At 38.1% G+C, this 18,573-nt stretch overlaps 1 protein-coding gene across 2 annotated transcripts in view; it reads right to left on the bottom strand.

The window, feature by feature from the left end:
* Positions 1-1,134: 1,134 nt before the first annotated feature.
* ugt8.S (UDP glycosyltransferase 8 S homeolog) overlaps positions 1,135-18,573 on the bottom strand; it is a 37,201-nt gene continuing 19,762 nt past the window's right edge. For both annotated transcript variants that reach the window (XM_018243364.2, XM_041579645.1), the window contains exons 3-6: positions 8,102-8,244; positions 7,316-7,392; positions 5,006-5,225; positions 1,135-2,630 (exon numbers count right to left, since the gene is read on the bottom strand). In XM_018243364.2, coding sequence (XP_018098853.1) covers positions 2,279-2,630; positions 5,006-5,225; positions 7,316-7,392; positions 8,102-8,244 — 792 coding nt within the window. In that variant the 3' untranslated portion in view covers positions 1,135-2,278. The remainder of the gene's footprint in view (positions 2,631-5,005; positions 5,226-7,315; positions 7,393-8,101; positions 8,245-18,573) is intronic.

The raw sequence follows: 18,573 nt of genomic DNA, 5'->3' as shown, positions 1-18,573 counted from the left end.
AAATATGTACAGCTGAAATTCCAGGTATTCAAAGTAAACACTGGGAAAGAATACAGCTCTTGTTCTGACCTACAGTACTTTAGTCTTAGTGATCTTATTTATTTTTTTTTTTTTTGCTCAGTCTCAGTTACAATAATTGGGAGGGATTATAAAATCAAAAACCGAGCATAAATGACATGGTTCCAATAACACATGAAGTCAACCTTCATTTTCTAAAGCAATCAGGGTTGCATAAATACCTGTAATACATAATAAATGGTATCTTAGAAAAATAATTAAGAATACATTAATATTTATGAAAAAAGACTGGTTTCATGATAAAAATATTTCTGAACTGCTTTTATAACAACTGGCCTTCCCCAGACTTAAAAACCATATAGGTTTTTTTTAGGGTTACAAAAACTGAAGGAAGAAAAAATAAAAGCAAAATACTTAAATGCTGTATATAGGGGCAGATTCATCAAAGGTCAAATGTTGGGGGCAGATTTATCAAAGCTCGATGTGAATTTTAGAATGAAAAAAATTCAAATTTCAAGCTATTTTTTGTGTACTTCGACTAGGGAATAGTCTAAATTCGATTTGAATTTGCAAAAAAATTTGAGAATTTGAATCAAAATTGTACTGCCTCTTTAAAAATTTGACTTCGACCATTCGCCATCTAAAACCTGCCGAATTGCTGTTTTAGCCTATGGGGGACCTCCTAGTACCGATTTGGAGTCAATTTGTGGACTTTGAAAGTCAAAGTTTTTTTGGGGAGAAACTTTGAATCGAATTCTATCTAATGCGATATTCCTCCGATTCGTATGATTCTAATTCGGCTGAATACGGACCTATTAGATCAAAAACTGACCTATTCGACTCAAAAAAAACTTTGACTTAATTTTGGTTGTTTTTTTTTCATTCAAATTTCAAAGTTTTTTCAATTAAAAAAATCGACCCTTGATAAATATGCCCCTTAGTGTTTTTTTTTTAATTCAAATGACCTCGAAATTCGAATGGTATCTTAATTAAGTAAAAACTCAAATATCTAAAACTCGAACGAATATTACTGACCAGAAAACTCGAATCTAATTCAACTAAACTCAGAGTTTTTTCTCCAAAAGAAACTCGGATGTCAGGAAGGCTATTAACATCTTCAAATGCGTCACTGGACCTCTCCCATTGACTTTTGCATGAACTTGGCAGGTTTTAGGTGGCGAATAGTCAATTCGAATTGTTCCCAGGGTCCAGGTATGATAAATCTTGAATTTGAATTTGTATTATTCCTAGTTTGAATTTGTGAGTTTTGACCAGAAATCCAACTCAAAAATTCAAATTCTAATTTCCAATTCGAACCTTAATAAATCTGCCCCCTATTGTACAATGGATTACGGAACAAAATTTTCTCGCTTCACCTTTTTAATTAAAGCTATGAACAATACTAAGATATTTAACATGTGAAAAATAAAACCTTTTAGGAAAAATAAGGTTGTAACACCAAATAACTGATGGATTGTGTTCTCCTGAAAGTATCCTGCACAAATGTTTCCAAATGGAACAGCACCTGATGTCACAATGAATCATTGTGCTAAAGCTAAATACTAAATGCATTTCTTTAAATGAATACATTTCTAATAATTTACATTGAAAAGCTTAATATTAAAATGATATCCTATTTCCAGAAAACAGGAAAAACCTTAGTGAAAAATGTAAATATCATTCATTTAGAAAAATACTATCAGACAATATTTCGGATCTACCGTTTAAGTTAAGGGGCTGCCTGGGAAAATATTAAGTAAAAAGAAAATAATTGATATATAATAAATTACATTTCTGTTTTTATAAAGAGTGTACACAAGAGATACATGTGAAACACAAGAAATGATATACACTGCCACAAAATTATGTTCGCGTTTGGTTCGTTTTTGGAGCAACAACATATTTCTGTTACACAAATGGCAGTAGAATAAATCAAATTCATTGTTTTCCTAGTTTAGGTAAAATGGTATTATGTGCATGTAGTAGTGAGGGAGTGTTTAGAGATGCCACTTGAAGCTTTTCCGTGTAAGGAGAGTCTAACGTACATTGGCTTGGATTTCTGAGGTCAGAAGGAGCCACATTGGAAAAAAAGTTTGCTTGGAAGGTGTAGCAAAACAGTATCCTCATAACTGATGCCTGCGGACTTGATCACTTCCAAGAATGCAAACAAGACTTCTCCAGCATTTGCAAAATTATTAAAATGAACTATTAGAATTGCATTATTTCAACCTCATATTTTAACTCAATTCTCTCTCTGTACTCATTTCACCTTCTTTTCATGTTTTATGTGCCCATTTTTTCTATATTTGCCATTGGCTGTGCCATTTTGGCAGTACCCATTGAGGCTGATGTGTTCCTTGCTCCTTGTGTTTTTCCGCATGTTTTTTGCTAACACTGAAATGCAGTACCAGGCTATAGTAACAACAATAAATATAAGTAATATAATATCTAGTAAAAAGTACTGATAGAAAGAGATGTTGTAAGTTGCAGCACGCAGATGATCAGCTCCGTTGTGACGAAGTACATAATTGATCCAATATACTGCCCTGCTCACTGGATGACCTGGCTGGTCTTTGTGAATTTTAGACAGTTTGACTGCCTGTTGTTGGTAACTTCAAAAAAAAAAAAACAATGTTAACAGTGATTTAGAAAACAGGAAAACAAAATGATAGGTACATGTAGGAAAAGGAACATTTCATTCTCATTGTATACATATTTCTTCTGATCTAGACACTGATGGGGAGGCTGGTAACAATGATCTGATATGAATAAAATTGAAAAGAAAATCAGGAAACTTCACTTGCAGACTCTAGTCTGCAGCCCATGATTGATGTACTCTCTCAAAAGGTTGACAGCACAAACACTAAAGTGTAAATTTAAAGCTAAATTTGCTCATAGCCATTATACCAGCAGTTACGAATCACTACTAACTGTACCCACTGGGTGTTACTCCATTGTACAGTGTGCCATTATGTGGTTAAAAATAATTGAGAGCACTGCAAAACAAAAAATGATTTAGAAACTGAAAAAAGTGTCATATGTTCTGCATTGTGATGGCTCTGTTTTGACGTGGGGACAACTGTGCAGAACGTCAGCAGTTTTGAGAATTTCTCAACAAATGGTGCCTCCTGCACTTAATAATAAAGATCATTTATATTCATTTATACACATTTATTGAACAAAGAAGGTAAAAATGTACATTTCTTATAATAACATGTATTGTATTATTGAAATGAAAACTCATGCAATCTATGCATTGTCAATTCAGTGATAATGTGTATTGATTAGCACTTTGGTTATGATAAATAATTTTAAATGCTTAGGTGATTATTAATGTAATAAAGGTCATGAATGGTCTTACCGTAGTTATCTACTGATAACTGTAGTAATATGTCCCCTGAACAAAGTCCTGAATACCAACAGCCACTACAAGGCTACTTTACAAAAGTAAGAACAATGTGCAAACTGTGATTTACAGCTTTATAAGTAACACCTCCTCAAGGCAGGTGTTTATTCCAGGCTTCCCCTTGCATCTATGTGCCATGTATTTTACCCCTTGCATGCAACTGCATACAGCACATTAATGGAAGCCTAATTAGTGCAATGGCGCTACATGCAAGTTGAATGTGCATAGGTACAAGTAACTCTGTTAATAGCATCTCAATAAGCTCCAATTTGGCAGTTGCAGTTGCTTTAGGAAATGAGCCTTTATATTTTTAGTACTAAATTCTTGACTTATTATGTTATTTACAGCATACCTCCCTTTGTTGAGGCTATTAGAGGTACTTTAATTAATCAAATACAATCTGTTTTGTATCTAAAACTCGTATTGTTAAAATAAATGTCGGAATTATTTCAGCTGTTCATTTGATGTGCCTGTATTATTTTTGAATAATAACAATTTACTTGGGACCATTATCGTGACACTAAGGGGCAGATTTACATAGGGTAGAATATCGAGGGTTAATTAACCCTCGATATTTGACTGCCGAATGTAAATCCTTCGACTTCGAATATCGAAGTTGAAGGATTTAGCGCTATTCCTACGATCAAATGATCGAAGGAATAATCATTCGATCGAACTATTAAATCCTTCGAATTGAACGATTCGAAGGATTTTAATCCATCGATCAAAGGATTTTCCTTCGATCAGAAAATTGTTAGGAAGCCTATGGGGACCTTCCCCATAGGCTAACATTGGCCTCGGTAGGTTTTAGGTGACGAACTAGGGGGTCAAAGTATATATTAAAGAGACTATCGAATGGTCGAATATTCGTTCGATTCGATGTCGTAGTCGAAGGTCGAAGTAGCCTATTCCATGGTCGAAGCAGACCATTCGAAATTCGAAGTATTTTTTCTTCTATTCCTTCACTCGAGCTAAGTAAATGGGCCCCTAATTGTTATTACATTTTATGGGATTTTTAAGACTGCTATTGTTGAATTCTGGTACATGACAAGTGGGACAGTTGATCATATGTCTGAGTTGTTAAGTTGACATTTTGTTGCAGGTGGACACCATGTTTTGCGGATTGCAGCTTTAATTTATAATTACTTCAGTCAATGGATCGCATATGGACTGGTTTGGACCCAGGTTGGTCAGAACTGCATTATTGGCCAGTTTAAAATATTTTGTCTCTGTATTCCACCTGTGTGTTAGGACATATTCATCAGTTTTAAAAAAATGATCTACTTTAAATTTTCTGAGTTTAGGAATAGGCAAACCCCATTTTCAACCATGTACAGAACAGGGCTTATAGCTAGTGAATGTGCAGAATGCTGCTGAAATGTTCCCTTTTTAAATGGCAGGTGTAAAGAAACTATAAGCGTTTATTTTATTGTGGAACTGTTTCAGAGATCAAAGACACCATGTGTTGCTCTGTTGTTTAAATTCATTTGTACAGATGCAATAAAACAATTAAAATGAACAACATCTAGATATACAAAATCTTTAACCTCTATCTTCTGATTATATGAACAAACATATTACCTTTGATTATGAATGACTTCAGTTAGCGATGCAAACAGGGAATCCTCTGTCATTCTTTTCCACTCGAGAAGTATTCCCATGCCTTTGGATTGTACCCGCGTCATGGTATCATAATGGTCACCAAACAGTGGGATGCCCACTACAGGCACTCCATGGTACATAGCTTCAAAAATGCCATTTAACCCACCATGACTGAGGAAAGTTTTAATTTTGGGGTGACCTAAATATCAATGAAGCAAATAAACAAATCATTATTAATGCAAGGATGTACAAATATATGTTGTAATTTATATTTTGGAACTCAAGTCTTCCCTGGCTTCTTAGATAAGGCCTAAAGCCTTATAGGGGATGTTAATGCAGCCTACAGAATTGTTGTATAACAATTGTATTTTAGTTTAAGGCTATTGGCTCATGGAGTGTTTGATCACTGCAGTATCAGAGAGAAAATAGTAGCAGAACCTACCCCTCTAACACAGAAGCCCTCAGAAATCCATGGCAAACATGCTGCCTAGGACAAACATCGAGATGATAAGTGAATCTAATTATAAGTGAAATTCTCTCTGAAAGATGGATAGGGACCTTTTGCCTGCATCCTAAAAACCATTAAAATGAATTTGGGCTATGGCATAGTAAGTATTTAACCCCCTGTTATCAGGCAGATACCAGGGGGTTTAATATTGACTATGGCATAGCAGAATTCATTTTAATAGTTTTTAGGAACTGTGTGCATATTTTGGTAATAAACAAAGACTGCTAAACATTTTGGATAGACAATATAATAATTTGATATGGACTAAGTGACCATACAAATGGGAAACTATGCACACATTTATATTGTTATGCTTTTGGCATAAGGGTTTTCGATTGAAGTCTATGAGTTATCTACCACATGTTTTTAAAGGAGTGTTTCTTTAGGTGTGGAGGAGTGACTGCCAGTTTTATAGTGCTAATGAATCTCAGTGCTACCTAGGAGCCCAGTGCAGATGAGCAAATTTTAATATGCTTGTTATTGACAATAAAAAAAGTCCCTTGCAACCGGACAAAAAGCTTGTGTGCATGGAACCATTTCTGTAAAGGAAAGACCTTATAAAACGTGTGCAGTTTAATATGCCTGAATGAGCTTGACTTCCTTCTTTTATAAATCTGTGTTTATACTATAAATATCACAAGCTCAAATGCAAATCTATTTGGAGGAGCATGGACTTATACACTTACAAATCATTGGGAAAATATCTGGCATTTACTTGCTGTTGTTCATATGGAACATTTACTATACATTTGATATATGGTTTCTGGAGCAATACTGTGCAGCTATCATGTTTAGATTATAGTACAGTGTAGAACCATATAAAAGGAGAAGGAAAGGTTAAAACTAAGTAAGCTTTATCAGAAAGGTCTATATGAATACACTTAGGGGCACATTTACTTAGCTCGAGTGAAGGATTGTTTTTTTGGCTACTTCAACCATCGAATTGGCTACTTGGACCTTCGACTACGACTTCGAATCAAACGATTCGAACTAAAAATCGTTCGACTATTCGACCATTCGATAGTCAAAGTACTGTCTCTTTAAAAAAAAAACTTTGACCACCTACTTCGCCACCTAAAACCTTACGAGCAACAATGTTAGCCTATGGGGAAGGTCCCCATAGGCTTTCCTAGCTTTTTTTCATCAAAGGAAAATCTTTCGATCAAAGGATTTTACTTCGATGGTCGAATATCGAGGGTTAATTAACCCTCGAATATTCGACCAATAGTAAATGTGCCCCTTAGTATTCTCAGTGTCCTCTGTCAAAGGAAACACCACATTGCTTTCCTTCAATTGTGTGCTCGTGGGCTTCTGTATCAGACTTCCTGTGTTCATCTTAAAACTCTAGGGCTTGGGCTTGAGCATTGAGCATGAGTTTGCTCCTCCTCCGCTCCCTCCTCCCCTCCCTACTGTAATCTGAGCTCAGAGCTATGAGCAAGCAGGGAGAGACTCAGACGGGAAGTGATGTCACAGCATGCCAGCTGATATCCTTAACAAACAGAGACAGTATCTAGAGCTGTTTACTCAGGTATGGAAATGCATTCTAAAGAATAAAAATGGCATTTTATCTTGTACTGTTGTGACTGACTAATGTATTGGCAATAAACTGCTTTGGGAGCTTTCCTTCTCCTTTAAATTAAGTAAATAATTATTTTTTTTGACAAAGCAAGATCATCATATGCATTCTATAACACTGTACTGAAATATATAGTTATAAATTAGATTTATTTTATATATGTTATGTCTTAGTCCAGCAATGATTAATTAGAATGTGTACTTACCAAGTAAATCATTTTGAGGTATCCATTCAACGAGTTTGGTGTTGTTTCCTACATTTCTTGGTTTGTTTCCAGAAAACCTGAAGTCAGAATGCAAGAAAAGGCAATGACTATGGCTTCTTTTGAATCAGCAGTAAAATAACGATAAACCAGGATAAAATTCCTCTCTTAGTAAAACAAAAAGATTGGCATTCAATGATCCATTCAATTTAGTATTTCCTAACCATAAAACCCATATTTTGCTAACTTAACTGCATAATAACATCATCTTAAGGTCAGTACAACACTAAGCATCACTGCACCTCCTGTAGAAGGCATTGTTCACAGTGACAGGTCTACACCTGGATCACGACTGCACCATGGGGCAAATTGACTAAAGAGTGAAGAGCCTTTTTTTAGTAAAAATTCGCCAAAATAACAAATCCACAGGGACATCGCAAATTTACTAAAAGGCAAAGAAGACAATTTCTCTAGTGAAAAATCTCAGCGCAAGAGAAGTTTTGTGTAGTTTCACCAAACGAATTTTCGCCCAGGTGAACGATCATTAATCATTATCGGAATGTGAACTATTTTCTACGTTACCCTTTTCGCCAAAGTTTATTTTTCCAGGTTCTGACTGGCGATTTGATAAGATGAAGCAAAAATTTGCACATAAGTAAATATGTCCCCATACTGTATATGCAACTTGTCTGCATGGCCTAAATATCCCACTGTCTTCCTAGGTGAGCATGCCAATATTGAGCATACTCCTGAGTGTTGCTTTACTGTTATACAAGTTGGGTTACTTACCGCCAAATCACTTTCTGAGGTAATCTTGCAAGTGCCCCAGCCAGTTTATGTCCAATGTCTTCAGACAAATATTTGACTCCAGCTCCAAAAGAAACCAGAACAAAACCATTCTCATCAACATTGTCCACCCATGTTTGAAGCTCCTTAGAAAAGAAATAAAGTTGCTCACAGCTGGCCAAATACTGATCAACATCAAAAATTACAAAGAAAAATCCATATTATCATTATTTGTTTTAATTGAGTTTAAAACAAAGCATTTGTACAAACAAAGCATGCATAATAAAGTATATATCAAACTATTTTGAATGTCCTAAAGGGGCAGAATATCCCTTTGTTTAACATGAGTAATTACAAGGTTCCCTTGTGTCAATGCATTTAATTAATTAAAGCAGGCCTGATGGGGCAAATTGGTTCTTTCTGCAAGTAGCTTGTAGCATGAATGTACAGAAGTACCTTTGTATCCATTTTTCCACTTTGCACTTAAATTAAGTTTTCTGCTACAGAGACTTTCTTGATAATAATCTTCAGTGAATGGCTCTTTGTTCATACAGGTATAGGATCCATTATCCACAAACCCGTTATACAGAAAGCTCCGGAATAAGTAAGTGAGATTTAGAAATTTATCTATTGCAGTAAAGCAAGCCACGCTTACTTCATTTAAAGACATAGGTGGCTGTCCAAATGGAACTGATCCAATCATTTGCCCCAAGCCTATTTCAAAACCTGCCCAACTGATATTTGGCTTATGTACTAATATATTGGCCAGGTTGAAAGGTATGATATTCACAGACTACTTGGATGCCTAATATAGTAACATCATTTGAGCCATCTATTATAACAAGTAAGAACTTCATGTATGTATATCTCTGCAGCTAAGATGAACAGGCTCAGCCCTTCTGCACCAGGAGGGTACACTGCTTCACTGACATAGACTGTATTCTCTAGTGGGTAGAGAATTCCTTCCTACTGTGTCTTTTACAACATGCATATTTATTCTTATTTTCTAATTTATTTATTATAAAACACACAGACACACGCGCTCTCTCTTTTTTTCCACAAGGAGGCAAGTTCTCTGGTAGCAAGGACTGGAACAAACTACTGACCTAAAGTGCTTGGGGAGTGAGTTGCACCAGCTTCAAAGAGAAAGATTTAACCTCATGCCCTCCACAGATATCTCTAAAATGCAATCGGCCGTTCTTGGCTTCATTTGGGTGAACAGGAGGCATAGAGTTTCTAGGACTACTATGTACTGTTCCAGACTTACGGGGGGTATGGCAGTCCCGAACATTCTGCATTACTTTCTGGCAGCTCAGATAAAGCAGGTTGGAGATTGGGTGGCTCTCAATCCCTCTACGAAATGGGCCACCTTGGAGTCTGACTTTAGTGGTCCCTCGCATTTGGCATCCTGGTTATGGTCAAAACGGCCACTTCCACTAGAGGACAGAGATAAAATGCTCTGCTCCACTATACATACACTAACCCTCTGGCGGAAGACAATGAAAAAATGGAAGTGGTATAGCTCCCCGGCGTACCTCACCCCTCTGGTCAAGAACCCAGACTTCCCCCCAGGTTTTTCAGAGAATTTTGTGATTTTAGCAAGAGATGGGAACTTATTTCATCTGGGTAGATTGTTCCACCCCCTTTCGGGGAAGCTTAAACTGTTCCAGGAGCTGCGAGAGGAGGCGAATCTAGGCAATCTTACTCCAATGCAATACCTCCAATTGAGACATTTTGCACTCTCTCACTGCCCACAGGGTCAAGCCCCAGAAGCTAGCGCGGTAGTGAGAATCTGCAAGGCAGGGTTCTCCCAGAGGAAGCTGATATCTCAGTGGTATGGTCTCCTTAGTGACAGGGATCTCGATTCCGCTCCCCATGTTTATATGAAAAAATGGGAAGAGGCATTGGGTCAATCCATAAATTTAGATGTCTGGTATAATATATGGGAAAACGCAACAAAAACACCTATATGTGTCACCCTGAAGGAAAACATCTACAAAATATTGATGGGATGGTATCACACTCCCTCTTTACTGCATAAGTGGTTTCCACAGTCTGTACCATCCCAATGTTGGAGGGGATGCGGTCAGGAAGGCACATTATTACATATATTCTGGGCTTGCCCAGTAATCAAGCCATTTTGGGAGAGCGTGAAACAATGTTTGCTCAAGGTGTTATTGATAGATATTCCACTGGATCCTTTGGTATTGGTGTTGGGGAAGAGACTCCCTAATGTAAATAATCAAACCCAAAAACTAGCCAACTCAATCTTAACAGCTGCCAAATGTACTATAGCGGGGAAGTGGAAAAGTACCTTTTCTCCAACAGAGGCTGATCTCATGGAGAGAATTCGGTATATCAGGAGGATGGAACAGCTGAATGCACTCCGAAATGATAATATTGATAACTTTAACAAAATTTGGTATAGCTGGGACACCGCTCAAATAGGGGGACCGTTACTTAGTCCAGAGAATAGGGAGGCTAATGCACCCAGCATCCAGACCATTGGACTGGTCTCCTGAGGTGGGAGTTTTGGTGGGGCTGGAACATATTGGGGTCGAGGTGCCTAGGATTTCACTGTGCCCGAGGGGAATACTAGGAGAAGAGGCCACTGTAAGGAGCATATGTGATTTACCTCTATGTACTGATAATTTGTATACCTGTGAGATTGGGTACAGCAATGGAACTATCCACACGTTCGCCCTTAGTACTGACCGTCTAGTGCCCTACAGTCTACAACTACTGTTTACTTATGCTTATGTCTAAATGTAATGTCATTTGGCTGCACCCCCAGGTGGGCTGGGGGCTTACTATACTAGCCTGATGTGACTATATATGTCTACCTCTTGACCACTGGATAACTTTTGTTACTGTACTGTATTATTATTTTTTTATTTTTGAAATGCTTTGTATGGCAAAAAAAATTTTTTTTGGAAATTTCAATAAAAAGAAAGTTATAAAAAAAGAGAAAGATTTAACTTGCTCAAGTGGGGCTGTGGGTCCTTTGGGAAAGGACATGTTTCTTTACCAGCAAGGCTGGAACTATTTTGTTTACTGCCTCCTCAAAGGTTATGAACTTTTATTTTTGTGTGTAAGCTGTTGTGTTATTATTTAACACAGCAGCTTACACACAAAAATAAAATCACATGTAGTGATGGGCGAATTTATTTGCCAGGCGCGAATTTGCGGCGAATTTGCGAAATGCCCACGAAAATTCGCTCGAAAAAAAACGTCCGTATGCCTGTTTAATTGTACATTCAGGTCAATTTAAATAAATAGGACTACCAATTTACATGGAAAAAATATACATGTATTTTCTTCCATTAACAATTTTCCTTGAACACTCGTCCTCTGTATTCCTTCAGTGATAAGTTGCTGCAGCGGCTTAAACTACCATGATGGAAGACAAGAATGCATTGTTCCATGGCACAAGGTGCTCTTTATTCTCTATGGTTTTGCATTTGGTTATTTCCCACAGACTTCAATCTTTTAATGTACAGCTGTGTTACAGTGCAAGGAACCAGCTGGTGGATCCAGCGGAGAGCTGAACAGCAAATGACTAAATGCAACACATAATGACCTATTTCAGCTATTCTGTTTGCAATATACAACCAATGAGTATAAGAAATGAAAAAAATGATATATGTATGAAGTAAGTCAACATAAACATTAAGAGAGTTAAATGGAGTGGTTAGTTTCAAGTCCTCATTAGTGATGGGCAAAATTCTCCCGAAATTCGCGAAACAGCGAACAACTCCCGAAAAGTGAATTTTGCCGCTGGCATCAAAGTATTTTTGACGTAACAATTCCGACGCCCATTACAGTCAGTGGGTGCCTAGAAATGTTGCAGGCGTCGTAATTGTCGCAGGCGTTAAAATAGTCTAAAGCATCATATTTTTAAAATTTTCGCTGCAATTGTGCGAATTTATTCGCCCATCACTAGTCCTCAGCCTGCAATGACTCCTATTTATGCACCAATGCTTGGGGTTACTCTTTCCCTTATAAAACCAAAAGGCCAAAGTAGGAGGGTGTTTAAAAGAGTTCACTCTAATTTTAGCACCAAATCATGTTATGCACCAATGGACCAGTGAATAATAAAACATATCTGCAAAAACAGGCATTAAATTGACACCAACCAATATACATTACAGGACTTAATATTAATTATACAGGTATGGGACCTGTTATCCAGAATGCACAGGACCTGGGGTTTGTTGGACAGCGGATCTTAAGTCTACTAGAAAATCATGTAAACATTAAATAAACCCAATAAACTGGTTTTGTTTACAATAAGGATTAATTTCAGATGTCACCTCTCTGAAGAGTTACAATGTGCCATTATGATTGGATTAGTGGAATAGTTTATATGCTGAGAACTTCCCACACCAGTCAGTTGAATTTAAGAAGCTGCTCGGATGAGTAGTGAAACATCTTCAATGATTAGTCAGCAAGTCCAGTTGTTTTTAGATTTAGTTATATTAGATATGATGAATGAAAATCTTCACAGTCAAGGATTAATTATATATTCATTTGGATCAAGTACTCTTTTATTATTACAGATACAAAGTAAAACCATTTTTAAAAATGTGTACTATTTGGATAAAATGGAGTCTATGGGAGATGGCCTTTCTGTAATTCAGAGCTTTTTGGATAATGGGTTTTGGGATAACGGATCCCATACCTGTAAATACATTTAATTTAAAAATGGCTGCCAGCCTACTATAGATGCTAAAAAACATATGAATAAGTCAAATGACATATGAATAAGTCAAATATCTGGTGCAATCAATATGTAGAGAATAATTCGTTAAAAATATAGAATATGTTTCAAAATATATCAAAATTAATAAATCAGTGCAGACATTTGAAGGAATGGCAGCAACAAGAGCAACAAATGTCTATGGTAGTGTAATATGTTATGATTGTAAAAAAATAGATCATATACATTTATAAAAAATGTATATATTTTTTTTTGTATTTTTAGTATCTAGTATTTTAGCATTATAGTTCAATGCATATGTTCATAATTGATAGTAACTTCTATATTCAATTGGCATTGGTCATACAGAGGTATCATTTGTGCCCAGTATAGTAGTGAAGGGTCCATCACTACTTATACAATGGTTCATTACTTAAATATTAGGTTATGGCATTACATTGACTTAAGTTTGATGATGTACACTAGGATAATATTTGGAAGACATGGAATATGGTGTAGGTAAAGATGCTGTATACTTATACAGTAAAATAGGTTTGAAGATTATTTAAAAGCCACTGGTTCATTAAAGATAAAGGTTTTGTTTTTATTATCTGAAATGTTGCTAGTCTTGAAAAGTGTCCAAAATCCCAGATATCCATCACATGGTCTTAGACGTTAGTACTTCCCTTTGCCAAACTTGCCTTGTGTAATAGAGAGTGAAGGAATAAAATACAGGGACAAAGTGCAAGGGATCCTCTTTTAAAAAAAAATAGTTTTTAAAGCTCTAGTTGCAAAGGATTCCCATTAGCATTGTTATCGATGGGGTATAGGCTCGATGATCTTAAAATAGACCAAAGGAATCAAGGCTTATACCCCATAGACGGAGGGTGATCTTTTAGTTTGAAGAGGTTTAAAATTGCCATAAACTCGCTGACTTAAAGCTAATGTCAGATGTAACAGATTTTTGGTGGTATAAAATTGACCATCCCCAAACTACCTACCACATCTCTCCCACTGATTTCAATGGGAACCACGCAAAAGTCCAGTTGGGGTGCATTTTTAAAGCTAAAATGCTCAGGCACATTATATGACATAATAGACATTGGGTGGCACACAAGCCCATTATATTCAATGGGTACTGACGCATTAGACTTATTATCTATAGCATATGGCAGTGGGTACTGGCACCCTTGCACCCCCTTAGTGCTCTTCACTTGCACCCCATAACCCATGATCTCTAGCACTTGTGATACACTATGGTCATGCTTATGCTAAACTGTAATATGTATTATTATTTCTGGTCTACTTAAAGGGTATTCCAGAGACCTGAAACAAAAGCATATGACCAGCTAATTTTGGCTAGGGGTCAGCCATGCAGGCTACATATAAGAGAACAAGAAAGAGAAAGAACTGACCCATGTATTTGCACCCTCCCATCAAAGCATGTCCACAAGCTCGTATTTATACACCATTAAGACTTAACTTTTATTACTGATAAATAAGATAAAAAAAAGTCCAGTAATAATTAAAACATGGTTAGGACCGGGGAGACGGATTAACTTGGGGTAGTGAGCTGGTGGTATGGATAAGTGGTAAATATATGCTAGTCAAGGTCACCCCAAAACACTCTGTTTAAACACTATTCATCATAAATATGGGGGGTTATAGGGGTAGTAGACTACATGCAATGTTATACAACACAGATTGCCCCCTTAGAAGCACATAACCCAAAGGGTCAGTGGGGCCTAAATTGGTGGGGTTGTGTAAGTCATCACTTAGTTAGCACCCCTGATGTGTACAACATTAGTATGGGTAGAGGTGATGCTAATCGTTGGAGAGGCAGGCTTAGTAAATTCTAGAGCTTGCGTCTCTATTGGAACAACCCTGTTGTGCAGCCCTTGGTCAGCCAACCCCTTCACCCACAGCACAACCCTCCCAATTGATGGATATCTGCTCTGATATGAGCGTTGAAGTTTCCACCTGAAGCAGTACCTTGTAAACCAACCACTTCAGCCACAACGTAGCCCCCACCCCCCAAATTGGCATAGCTGCCTTAAGTTATAATTGGCAGGGGTTATTCTATGAATGTTATTCATAAAGCTCATTCCACAGCTATCAAGACCCCTGGGAACACATTACTTGAGACACAAACAACACTCAAAGTTAAAGAACAACCTGTAAGATTCATAGGTACCTTCTGCAAGCAATGGCCAATGATTAACTCAATATTGAATAAACATTGGCAGATTTTGCGAACTGACCCCGGGCTAAGCACACTATTGGGTCCTCGTCCCCTTACTTGCTAAATTAGTCAGGAACCATTTGCCTAAACTCTGTAAAGAGTCATCACACACTGGCACTTTTGCATGCGGCAAATGTAAAGCATGTAAATATATGCACAACCAGAATACTGTGGTGGACAGATTTGGGAAGACACATCGAATCACACAGGGATTTACATGCACTACCAATAACCTAGTGTACATGTTGATCTGCCCTTGTGATAGGATATACATCGGCAATACCAATCGTGCCTTCAAAAAAAGATTATTGGAACATATTTCAAGTATCGAGAATGCACCAGATCTCATTAAACCAGATTAGAAATTACCACCGGTAAGCTGTCATTATTTAGAACATCACAATCACTCCAGTAATGGTCTAAAAGCCGTGGGTCTTTCCAAAATCTCTTTGGGAATCAGAGGTGGAGATTCTGAAACAGCCCTTTTATCCAAAGAGAGTGAATGGATATTTAATATGAATGTGCTTAGCCCTGTAGGCTTGAACGAGAGTATAATCATGAATGTATTCATATGAGCTGTCGTCAAATGTATATCATATTTTCATGTGTGTTTTATCGCTACCTATATACAGTGTGGCCGTACAAGCTGTCTCCCATATTCACACAATTTGATTATCATGTGCAAGATATTTTGTGATATCTCTGCACCAGGTCTGTATCGCAGCTCTGATATAGTTAAATGTGATGGGCCCTGCCCCCTGTGACACGCAACAGGCTGATTGTCTGGCCCGTCCCCTGTGACACGCAACAGGCTGATTGTCTGGCCCGCCCCCTGTGACACACAACAGGCTGATTGGCTGGTTTGAATTCCTAACTGCACAACAGTGGTCATAAATATCTGTGCGATGCCGGCATTTTTTTGCCTTTGACAAAGCCCATTAGATTTGGGTGAAATGCGCGTCAGGCGCTCTATTAATTTTAAAGCTGGTTAGGCAGAGTGCCGGAACTGACGAAAATAAGGGGCTGACACCACTTACTGGGAGGGTATGGTGTGGTGGGTAACTTAAGGCAACTTTTGCCAATTGTAACTTAAGGCAGCTTTGTCAATTTGGGGGGGGCTACGCTGTGGGTGAAGGGGTTGGTTTACAAGGTACTGCTTCAGGTCGAAGCTTCAACGCTCATATCAGAGCAGATATCCGCAAATTGGGAGGGTTGTGCTGTGGGAGGATTGTGCTGAAGGTGTCGGTATGGAAGTGGTTTTTACAGGCATTTCCCACTAATTTTGCATAGCAGTACGCAACCTACAACTACAACTCTCTGCATAGCTGTACACAATCTGCAACTACAACTCTCTGCAACCACCACCTTCTTGTAACTTAAGGCAACTTTTGCCAATTGTAACTTAAGGCAGCTTTGTCAATTTGGGGGGGGCTATGCTGTGGGTGAAGGGGTTGGTTAACAAGGTACTGCTTTAGGTCGAAGCTTCAACGCTCATATCAGAGCAGATATCGGCAAATTGGGAGGGTTGTGCTGTGGGAGGGTTGTGCTGTGGGAGGGTTGTGCTGTGGGAGGGTTGTGCTGTGGGAGGGTTGTGCTGAAGGTGTCTGTATGGAAGTGGTTTTTACAGGCATTTCCCACTAATTTTGCATAGCAGTATGCAACCTACAACTATCTGTATAGCAGTACACAATCTGCAACTACAACTCTCTGCAACCACCACCTTCTTATAACTTAAGGCAACTTTTGCCAATTTGGGGGGGCTACGCTGTGGGTGAAGGGGTTGGTTTACAAGGTACTGCTTCAGGTGGAAACTTCAACGCTCATATCAGAGCAGATATCCATCAATTGGGAGGGTTGTGCTGTGGGTGAAGGGGTTGGCTGACCAAGGGCTGCACAACGGGGGTTGTTCCAATAGAGACGAAAGCTTTAGAATTTACTAAGCCTGCCTCTCCAACGATTAGCAGCACCTCTACCCATACTAATGTTGCACACATCAGGGGTGCTAACTAAGTGAGCGATTTACACAACCCCACCGATTTAGGCCCCACTGACTCTTTGGGTTATGTGCTTCTAAGGGGGCAATCTGTGTTGTATAACATTGCATGTAGTCTACTACCCCTATAACTCCCATATTTATGACGAATAGTGTTTTATTTGTTATTTACTGATAAATAAGACTTTTTTTATCTTATTTATCAGTAATAAAAGTTAAGTTTTAATGGTGTATAAATACGAGCTTGTGGACATGCTTTGATGGGAGGGTGCAAATACATGGGTCAGTTCTTTCTCTTTCTTGTTCTCTTATGAATTACCACCTGAGCCTGCACACCATCTTCTGTTTTTCTCATTTGATGGGAGGTGCTCCCTAAATTCTTTTCTACAGGTTACATATAAGCAGCCCACATACTACTGCCACCACCCATACATACTCACAGATGAAGCTTTCTATTCTCTTCAAATAACGAGCCAACTGATTCTAACCTTATCAGTATATCATGTAAATGGGTTTTCTGATCAGTTATACGTACAGTAGTAGATATACAACACATATAAATACAGGGCCATCTTTCATTTTTATTCTGGTGTTTCAGTGCAGTAGGCAGAGTGGGGCAAGCAGCACAGGAGTACTAGAAAGAAGAAAGGTTAGTTGCATTCTGCTTGTCATGTCGGCAGGGGCGTTATCATAAATCGCAGGACCCCGTATGTCTAAATTATGTGGGACCCATGGGCTCCACCCACCCCAGGCTCAGCCCCAGACCCATTGGTGCTGGCAAGGGTTCCCCCTACAAGTTAAAAAAAATAATGGTGGCCAGAGCTCCCCCACTACAAATTAAAAAAAAAAGCATTGGTGGGCAGGGTTTCCCCCCAACAAGTTGAAGACGTTGGTGGTCAGCCCCCCCCCCCTCTACAAGTTAAAAAATAATCATTGGTGGTCAGGGCCCCCCTCCCTACAAGTTAAAAAAAAATAACTAAGAAACAAAAACCATCTGGGCCCAGGGCTACCCCTGATGGTGGCCCTGTGGGCCTGTGATGTTTTAAATGTATTCATTTTCTGCAATAATCGTACTGGCTTTTTTTGCAGTTACCTTACTAGCATGTCTGGGGTTTATATGATCATAATGATCATAATCCATTGCTGCAGCGATTTTATTGGCATGTCTAGGGTTAATGTTATTAGAATTTATTTCCTACAGATATTTTACTGGCTTGCCTGTATTAAATGTGCTCTTACTGCATTTTCTGAAGTAATCTTATTGGCATATGAGTGGTTAATGTGCTCATACTCCCATTTTCTGCAGTGATCTTACTGGCATGCATGGAGTTCATGTGTTCATAGTTCCTTTTCTGCAGTGACCTAACTGACATATCTAGGGCTAAAAGTTGTGGTAAAGGGTCTACAAATTACCTGTGCCATTAATGCTATATTACACTTCTTAAACCTCTTTGGCATAAACAATTTTACAATTCTTTTTATATGGCACCATTAACAGTACCCCCGTGTTTAGAGATTCTGTTGATTACTATTTTGTATTG

The sequence above is a fragment of the Xenopus laevis genome, chromosome 1S, assembly GCF_017654675.1.
Source record: "Xenopus laevis strain J_2021 chromosome 1S, Xenopus_laevis_v10.1, whole genome shotgun sequence".
Lineage (NCBI taxonomy): Eukaryota > Metazoa > Chordata > Amphibia > Anura > Pipidae > Xenopus > Xenopus laevis.
This window is presented reverse-complemented; position numbering and strand designations above follow the sequence as displayed.